We start from the raw sequence: 10,104 nt of genomic DNA on the forward strand, positions 1-10,104 counted from the left end.
CCCATGCATTCCTCACACACCCCCTTATACACAAACACATGTACACATCCCTGTACAGCCCCCCTTCCCATAAACACATTCACCCCCCTCAGACGCCCCATATATAGATATACATACTTGCATATACACCCTCATTCAAATACAGGTACACCTCCCTATACACACACACGTAAACCCCGCACACCCGCAGATATACACTCTCCATATCTAGATGTACCCCTCATACATACATACCTACCTACCCAGACTCACACCCCCGCTTTTCCCCAGTGACGCGGCAGCGAGCCGGCTCCACCCCGCAGCCGGGGCGGCCATTGGCAGGGAATTACCCCGTGTCTCTTTAAATGGCCCCCGCTCCCGCCGGGCTGCAGGAAGTGTTAGAGGCGGCTGGGGTTACTGCTGCGCCGCAGGGGGCGGTGGCACGTCTGAGGGGCGAGGCGGGGCGGGGCTCCCTGCAGCGGGGCTGGGAAACGTCCCGGGCAGAGCCGGGAGCACGCCTCCCCGAGCACAGCCGTACACTGCTGCCCCGCCCCGCCCCGCCCCAAGCGGGGCCTGCGGCAGCCCCCGCCGAGACGGCCTGCGATGCGCCGGCTGGCGGCGGCGGCGGCGGCATGGCATCGGGCAAGCCTGTCGGCCGGGCCGGGCAGCGTGAGGCGGAGGAAGACGGCACGGACCTGGACCGCTCCCTGCAGCTCATGCTGCGGGCGATAGTGGAGGAGCGGAACCGCAGCAACCTCCGCCAGGACGTCAGCGGCCTGGGTGAGTCTGGCGGGAGTGGTCGGCGGCCGTGACCAGCACCTTGCCCCGGGGCAGGGCGGGCCTGACTCATGCCGGCGGATGCAGTTTTGCTTCCTGCCTCTCCGGCCCCGGAGCGCTGCCAGCTCCCGGTCATCCTCCAGCCCCGGGAGTCCCTTGTGTTCACCGCCGGGTGCTCCCTGTTGGAGGGTGGTTGCCACACGCTTAGGGGCTCCTCCCTGTGCTAGCTCTCTACTTCTAGCCCCCTCCACTCTGTCTCTGGGTGGAGGTGAATGGCCCTTATTGTCGGGGGGGGGAGAAGAACAAAACGGGTCCCAGCATTCATGTAGGGAGTCTCTAAGGGATGACATAACAACATCACATCACAGAAACACAATCCATTGCAGTCTTTTAGAGAGGCTGACGGGTAGCATTGACTCCTTGGGAGGCTAGAAGCTTTACACAGAAGCAACTAACCTTGTGCTGTATTACTGCTTTCCAGACTAAAGTGGAAGAAGGAGACTGCCCCCCCCCCCCCCCCCCCCAACACACACACACGCACACTTTTTTCTTAAAAAAAAGCCTTGACTATATCAGTCCATTGGGCTGTCATGTACCACTGGCCATAATTGCTACTGGGAACCTGTTGTGTCTTTTAGGGATCTCTCATTAGAGGAACAGACCTAATGTCAGTCTAAGTAGGCTTAAGGAATAGAGAAATCTGATTGCCTACTGCCTGAAAATGTCCTTGGAAGGAAATGTTTGTAAGGCACCTCATATGGACACTAGTTTATTAATATGAAGTCTGGTCTCTGTTTTTTGGAATGTATGACTGCCGCTAGTCTTTTTTTGGTTCTTGTGATCACGTGGCTGTCAAATGATCATTTTTTTTTTTTTTTTGTATATAGTTATTATGATTCAGACACCATCCTTCACTGACTAAATTACTTCAAATGGCTTGATAAGGTCTAATAAGTGCACAAGGTTGTGTTGTACTCAACTTTGAACACCAGGCATTTTCTTCCCTATTTTTAGCTGTTTTGATTAATTTCAACACTTATTTCTTACTAATGTAACAGGAGAGGAAGTAAATATTGCTTACTCTGCTTCCCGGAGAAGTGTCTGTATTATGAAATAAAAGCCCAGAGTTGAAATCTGTGTTAACCTAGAAACCTGAATACAATTCTTCCTTAACTAAAGCCTTTCAAATTTTGAAGTTCTTTCTTATCTAGGCCAATAACAAAACCAAAACCCACAGCACTATGAGTAACAGGACTAAAGAACAACCATCATTCAACAGATATTTCTCCCATGAAAAATGTTTACAACTGTATTTTACACCTATACGGGTAGGTGTTTGTACATTGGTTGTATTTGTACAAGGAGTTTCACATGGGTTAAGGCACAGAGCTCATTTAGGATAAACTCTCCCCTGAAACAGCAACATTTATGTTTTCTGCCATGTAGTCTGTAGGTGTGGTGTGTGTGATTCTTTCCCCCCCACCTTGGGTCACTGCCACATCCATGATTTCTTCCTTAAACTTGTTTAATTGATGCTATCTAGAGTGAATATCATTGACTTGCTTAGAAAGTTTCTTTTGTGTTCCTATTCTCTGGCCTTTGTATACCTGTGTACCCATTCATGTTTACACTGACCTCCTTGAGGCAGAGACATCCCCTTCTTGAATGGGGGTGCAGTGAGTGCTAACTTGGGCAAATAATCTTCTTTACTGTATTTTATATATCATCAAACATAACAGCAGCTGAAGACATCTCCAGATGTGGCAGCCTCTGCTTCTGTTAAGACACTTGCGTGGGGGAGGGAAGGGAGCCCCCTCACTTCAAGGGCCCAGTCTGATTTCCCCCCAAGACTCTGGTAGGGGTAGCTGGGGGGCACTGCATGGCAGGTGGGCTCCCTTCCCTCACCCTACCCTCCTTCCCCAGCTGTACAGGGAGGAGACATGGAGGCTTCCTATCTTTTCTTTGTGACAGCCCCTGGGGCCATGCTGAGCTGGTGCTGGAGCACCAGTCCATCCCACAAAACCACATGGGATGTGTCGCAGAATTGCCTGAAATTAACCTTCACAGAGATCCCAAGGCACTGTTCCTTACAGCGTCCCTGTCTGATGCTTCATCAGATGAGGGTCTCATTTTTGGACAATCGTCCATTTTAAAAGTGCTCTGTAGCTGTGAGTGTTTGTTAGGTTATGGCTGTAGAGCGTTTTCTGGGGCCTTGTCATGTGAAAAATGTAACTTCTGCAAATGCCTGAAGTGTAGTCCTGAGAAACACAGTTTGTGACTTAATCTCTTCAAATTCAAGGTCACATCCTGTTGATTTTTGCTCGTGTCTGTGATCCCAATGGTGTAGATCTTCAGCTTTTTAGAAGGCAGCTGAAGGTATTGAGAATCTGGCCTACTGACTTTTGGGATGACTTCTGAAAGGCTTAAAGCCTGTAAATTGCCAAGAACTTTTCACTCCCAGTGACACAAATGAGATCATTTAACATCTCACACATTTGTGCTGTTTTTTTCTATTGGGTGGTGTAATTCACTGAAACTACCTTCAATTTTCTGTTGGATTGCCAAACTTTTAAAGAGCAAATTAGTGCTTCTTGCAACTTGCATATTGTTTTAGAAATGCCTTGCAAGACTCACCCAGGCACTTTCTTTATACTGATGACAATCTGAAACCCATTATTGTGGGAAATTGTAACTGTGGCAAAACAATTGTATTGTATTGCAGTGTCCAAGTACGTGACTTTAAGCAAGCTGCTTAGAGGATTGGATCACCACCTTCTAGATAGGAGAGATTTCAACTGCGTGTTAAAATCCTGCTTGGTTGTGAAACCAGCATTCAGTACTACCACATGGCTTGCTAATGAATTGAATTTCAGAGTGTGTTGCTATGGCAAGAAAATTATTTCCTTTTAAGAAATAAAAAACATGCATTTTGCTTTCATATTAAAATATGTATGGTGACAGGTTCCTCATCATTCCCTTTGATTAAGCATTCAGGGAGGGGGGTGAGTGAGGCCTAAATATTGTGTTCTTTCTTTTGGGACCTGGCTTAATATGTGGAATGGATTGTATTGTCCATCTACTGCCTTTCTGCTAGAAATCTGTACCTCTTGATTTCTTTGCTCTTAAATAAGTTGCAAATGAGCATCTGAGAGAAAAGAGTCATTTTTGGCCTGTAACATTAGACTGGGAGGATCCTACTCCTGGCTCCACCCAAAATTTTGGTTTTTGGTAAGATGTTTAATGTTGGTTTGTTTTTTTTTCTTTTTTCTTCGTTTCTGTCTAACGAGGCTTAGGAACTTGTTTAGTGTATTGTAAAGTGCCTGGATATCCACAGATGAAAGACATTGCTTTAACTCAAAACTGTCTAACTGATGGACTGTATGTGGCCTGCAGGCTTCTCCCTGACCCCATTGTCTTTCCTGCCATGGTAGCTAGGTTCTTTCTGCTCCTCTTCCTCCTCTGACTTTTGCTTCCTGCCTCTGTTCCTGGGACTGGGTACTGCGGCATGAGGAATTGGGGTGCTTGTGCTGTGCACGTGGCAGGGGAGGGGGCCAGGCTGCTCATGCTGCGGTATAACAAAGGAAGGAGCCAGGTGGGCATCATGTGCAGCTGGGAGCGGAGAGTTTGCTGTGTGTATGGTAGGGGAGAGAGGGGCATGTGGCAGGCTGGTTGGGATGAGAGCAGCTAGGCTGCCTATGCTGAGCACACCATGAAGTAGGGGGAGGCATGCTGGGCTGAGTTAATGGCAGGGGAGAGCCCAGAGGGGCTCTTAGGTGGCAAATAGCCCTTGGGTCTGGTCTGTGCCTCGTGTAACCCCTAGGATTACAACCTGCAATGCATCTACATGTTGCCCAACAGCAATGCAGCCATGTGCTATGGTGATGTAGTGATCATTTGTGTCTACATATGATTACCAGCTATGTCGCTGTAAGGAAGTACTAAAGCACGGCGCTGTCGCAATGGTACTAAAGTATGGCACTGGTGCCATTGCTGTACAGCAGTGTGTAATTGTGCCCAGAGGGAAATAAATCCAAATAATGCTAAAAAAGAAATAGATCATGGCTGATCAGTGATATGCCCATATAATAAAAACATTCAAAAGTTGGGGGAAGGCTGCAAGAATTTAAATTCCTATTAACAGTTGTTTTTAACTCTGTGCTTGGCTAATCCTGAGAGCTATAGGAAAGCATTGATGACTATACAGTCTAGAACAGCTACTCCCAGAGCACTCAAGATTTTAAAAGTAGTGATAGTGGGATCTGCAGCTGACTCACACTGCAGGTCTATGTGAGTAGGTGGCTAGAAAAGCTTTTCCCTCTCCCATGTGTTTTCATGACTGAGAGAAGATTCCTGAACCCCTGCCACAGACTTTTGACTTGCATGAGGGGAAAACCAGAGAAAGTTATGGTGGGAGGGCAAGTGGAAGTGGCCTCCCATGTTTCAGATCAGTACTTGACTGAAGGTAGCAGAACCTTGGACATTCTGCAGAATTTTCTGTTGGCAATGAATGAAGTCTGTGGTATGGTTCATGTGCTCCAAGTTAAGTCTCATTGAATCAAGACCCAAAAATGCAGATCTGTTGTGTCTTTCTCAAAGTGGGCAATGCGCTTTAGGTGCAGTGTGGCTCAAGTGCATTAGTGTTGTGAATAAAGGGAGAGCTATTGGAGAGGGTAAAAGAGAAAGGGAAATCACTTGAAAAGAAGTTTGGGCAAACTAGAGGGAACAAAAGGAGGTGAAAAAGGAGATGGGGGTTGGGGGTAGGAAGGCAGAATTGTTGGCATAGGGCAAATTAAGGTAGTGCATGCAAACTGAGTTGAGCAAGATGGTTTAAAAAAAATCAAAATCCCCATGTTTGTGCGTCTGTCTTTGGTTTTTTTTTTGTTTTTGTTTTGTTTTTAACCTACCTCATTAGAAATGGATAACCTGTGTTAATGTCTAAATTTAGTACAGCCGGTTCAAATCTAAAATTCGTATTCAAGCAGTACTAGTTTGCTGCTGAAGTGTTGCAGCCAGGCAGGTCATTGCACTGTGGAAAATCACTGACTAAGCACTAGAGCTGTGCAAAGCTTTGGGTGCTGATTTGATTCTGAGGAGATTTGTCCTTATTTGGTGGCTGAATCTCCGAATCTGAATCAAATCGGGAGACCAATAAAAAGGTCCAAATCAAATCCGAAGCCCTTTGAATTGATTCAGAGAGTTCTGGAGATTGGGGAAGTCCCCACTCACTGCCACAGGGAGCTGGACCCAGACTCTCTGCTGGTAAGTAGGGGAAGGGGCTGAAGGAGTGGGGAGGGCACTATGGGAGGACCCCTGCCAGGTCCCATCCCCTTCCTCCTCTGTCAGCCCCCTGACCCCCCAGCTCTATCAAGGGCTGCCCCACGCAGCCCCAGAGTACCAGATCTTTTTTAAAAGCCCCACACTCACAGGCTCCTGCCAGGCTGATTGGGGGGAGGGGGGAGCGATTCCTTGCTCAGAATCGGATTTGGCCGAATAGATTTGGGACAGTGATTCAAATTGCCGTCCCCTGACTCGGCCGAATCTGAATCCAAAGCAAACACTAGCCACTTCGCACAGGACTACTAAGCACCTGAAACTAGTTTGTGGAGCTGCTCTGTTAGCTTTTGACAGCAGTCTTCTCTCTGGGAAGGCCTCTCTCAAGCATGCCCCATCTTCCAGAGTCATAACAACTAAAGTCCACTCTAGGTGGAGGCACCCCTGAGCAGCTCCACTGCTGCATTACCTCTTTTGGTGGATTTGGGCACAGGTGGGCATGGTTGAGATACCCTCCCTTGAGAATGCAATATAGACATAAGTCTGGTGCTTCTTTGGAAAGTGGCTTTCTTTATGAACATGAGGAAAAATGCAAATATAAAATGAGGATAAAAAGATTATTTAATATTGGTTTATTTACATCACATTTAATGGTCTCCTCCTTTTATAGTTTAAATTGTGTTTTTGAAATGGGTGATTTAAAATCATGTTGAACTTGTATTAGGTAGAATCTTGAGTTTTAAGGTGACAACAGAGAAGAACTTGAAGTGAGAAAAGTAGGTTATTTTAGTAGCACAAAGGAAAGGTAGTTGGAAAGTGTTTTGTGTAGCCTGGAAAGAGAATAAGTGGAAGAAGGAAAGGCCAGCAAGAAGGAAACATGCCGTAAAGTACAAATAGGGCATGGATTTATGTATGTGCCTCTGTAAATCAAAAGGCACTTGGAGACCTAGCTGCTAGATTCCGTATGTAGTCCTGGACAGAGAGGCTAGGGTTTTAGCTTTCATTACAGATGAAGATGAAGGAGTAGATTTTGAAAATGGCAGATGGAATGCTTGAGCCAGGGCCAGATCTTATTCCCTATGAAGCCCATGACAAAATCCCTCACGGAAGTCAATTTTCCATTTCCATATAATATTACACAGTCTATCCTTTACCACACTTTTTATGTCTTCTTCAAACCATCCTGTAAATAAACCTCAGGGACTTGCAAGAAACTGATTAGATCTATTTGTTACACTGTCTGCTGTGTTATAGAGAACAATAATCCAGGGTGAAACTTCATGGCTGCACTTCTCAGAGGTAAATAACCTTTTTATGGTGTTTCATTTAAAATTCCATTTGGGTTATTTATTGCAAGGGACCTATTCATGCCATTGTAGTTATTGGTGTGTCAGGCTTTCCATTACAAACCGATGTTTTCATGAAATTTATATCTCAGCCATACAAATTATCTTTGCACTGGAACTTGACAAATATGGTCTCAGACAAATGTGTGATCCTTTTTTGTTGTTGTTTACGTTTTTTTTTTTTGAGAAACTGGGTTTGGAACTTTCTTTTGTGAGAATCAAAAATGATAATCAAGCTTTTTTTAAAATTGTTCTATGTTCCTGCAGCTCCAGAACAAAGCTATAGAACATATAAATAGATCAGAATTGCCATTTACTTGGTCAGATCATAAGTCCATCTTGCCCAGTATCCTGTGTCTCACAGGGCCGTGTCCAGACAACCACAGACATTTTGATTCCCCAGGGACAACTAGCAGCAGGACCCCTTGTGCTGCTGTTAGTCGTCCCCAGGGAATGTCCATGCCATGCGGCAGGTTACTCCAGGTGGAGTAGATCAGGCTAAGGACACTTGCTGGCTCTAGCAGTCTAACAAGGGGGCCAGGGAAGCTGCAGCTGCATCACTCCTGGAGCTTGGAGGCTGGCTGGCAGCTGGAATGTGACTTTGGCCAGCCAGACTCCACTTTTGGGCAGTGCACACTGTCCCCATGTGTATTTTGGTTTTTTTCTGTGTAGGTTTTTCTTGACCCCTGGATGTCCATGGGTTAACCTGTTCTCTTCTCCCCCCCTTACAAGGTAGCAGTGTGGGAACTGCCTAAATGTGTGTCATGTGGCGCTGCAGATGGGTCTGTGGCACCACATACGTGGCCACAGTGGCAGAGAGTGGATGCTGAAAGGGACTATGAACTGCATACGACCAGGGTTTTTTCTGCTGTTCCTCTCTCACTTGCAGCCTCTGGTATTTAAGGCTGAGAAGTTCTAATTCTGAGGCTGTCTCCCTAACTCCCATGCTTAAGAGCAATTGATGCCCCTTTCCTCCAAGAGTTTGTCCAATCCCTTTATGAATCTGGCTAAACTGCCAACTTTCACAACAACTTGTGGCAGCGAGTTCCACATTTTAATTGTATGCTGCATGAAAAACAACTTCCTTTTGCTAGTTTTAAACTTATTACCTACTCACTGTGTGACCTCTCTTCAACATTAGTCTTAAATTTGCAGGTGATGGATATGTAGAAGAACCTCTTCTGGGGGAAAAAAAAAAAATGGATGGACTTACTGACCAAGCAGTAGCACATGAATGTCTGCAAATAAAAATCCCAATTGAATGAGAAGGATGATGAACAGGGGCCAAGACTTAAAACCCAACCAGAAAATGATTACCTAAAATTAGGCTCCTGTTCACCCTGAGGAACTTAAACCAAGTGACCTGGTTTTCACAAGTACTGCGCATACCCATTGCTCATGCTTGACTTCACCAGAAGCTGCTACTTGCTCAGCCATTTTTCAAGCAAGGGTCTAGGGAGCTGAAATAGGAATCTAGAAGCCTAATATTATTTTAAAAAATTATTTTAAAAAAAATCTTGCCCAAGTCTCTTTTGGACATATATATATAACAGTTTACTAGTTTTATTTTATATCCGTAAAATGTCCATTACCATAATATAAGACGCATAGATATTGTGTGGAGGTACTGATTGTGAGTCTATAATTAAAGCTGTGCCTTGTTTTACTTTTCAAGCTGTCACACTATAGCTGTAAGCCATAACAAAGAACACATATATCTCCCAAATTCATAGCATTTTTCAGTGCAGAATGAATATTCTCAGAATTTAATCTATTAATTGCTTTCTGAGTTGATGGAAGATTGGATCCTTGCAGAAATTCAGTATCTGGGTCAGTCTTTCTGTCCTGTGTAATTTTAACAAGGGAATAACACAGAAACCTCCAACTTTTCATTCATTAAAAAAGGTATTGAAATCTTTCACATATGCTGCTTCTGAAAAACAGAGACCATAATTTAGGTGAATTATTAATATCTACTGAATCTTGTTATAATAATGTATGATTTTAGCTGAACCATGTATGGAGTTTAATTTACTTATAAATGGGGTCCTTTTACTGTTTAAAGAAGGGGGGAAAAAACAGGAGGAGAAAACACAGGAGGGTATGAAATAAAGAAGTAGCCTTTACAAACCAGTGTGGAGGCCTATTGGGAAGTTATGTTGCCTTCTGTCACTGGTGTTTTGAAGGGACGGTACTGTGACATGTAGCAAACTTCTTTCATGAAGGAAGTGCAATTTGAAGCTTCCTGGGGTAGCCAGGTTGAATGCAGCATCTTATCTCTGCTGGACTATAAAGTGATTCCATAGAATGATATGGGCCTATTTATGTAGAGAAGACCTTGTTATAATGTGCAGTCAGGAACACTCCCTGATGTGATAGATGTAGCTCAACAGAGAGGTTATGAATAAACTGAAATGGAAGTGAAATCAACTTAGTTGTATTGTTTTAGTTGATTCTCTGTTGTATTTCATTCTACCATGAAAAATCCATTCTCTTAAGTTCTTAAGGTACAAACACAGATATAAGGACTATATAGAGTGTATATAAGGATTGTTTTGAGTGTCCCTTTTTAAAGCAGAATTTTAAAATTCATTTTTATAGTTTTTTAAGTGAGCCTAGCTTGTTAGGTGAGGGACAGGCATTCAAAAAGCCGGTGCCTGGATTGATTCAACCTTTGCAGATTAGTCTAACCTGCCTAGGGTAAACTGGTTTGTAATGGCACAGGCCCCCC

General features: G+C 44.6%; 1 protein-coding gene across 4 annotated transcripts in view; it reads left to right on the plus strand.

The window, feature by feature from the left end:
• Positions 1-521: 521 nt before the first annotated feature.
• Positions 522-10,104, plus strand: part of KIAA0930 (KIAA0930 ortholog) — a 124,836-nt gene continuing 115,253 nt past the window's right edge. For 2 of the 4 annotated variants that reach the window (XM_019544301.1, XM_019544300.1), the window contains exon 1: positions 522-759. In XM_019544301.1, coding sequence (XP_019399846.1) covers positions 612-759 — 148 coding nt within the window. In that variant the 5' untranslated portion in view covers positions 522-611. The remainder of the gene's footprint in view (positions 760-10,104) is intronic. The other 2 variants (XM_019544299.1, XM_019544302.1) reach the window with 2 other exon arrangements.

This window comes from Crocodylus porosus, unplaced genomic scaffold (assembly GCF_001723895.1).
Source record: "Crocodylus porosus isolate Cpor-Errol unplaced genomic scaffold, CroPor_comp1, whole genome shotgun sequence".
Lineage (NCBI taxonomy): Eukaryota > Metazoa > Chordata > Crocodylia > Crocodylidae > Crocodylus > Crocodylus porosus.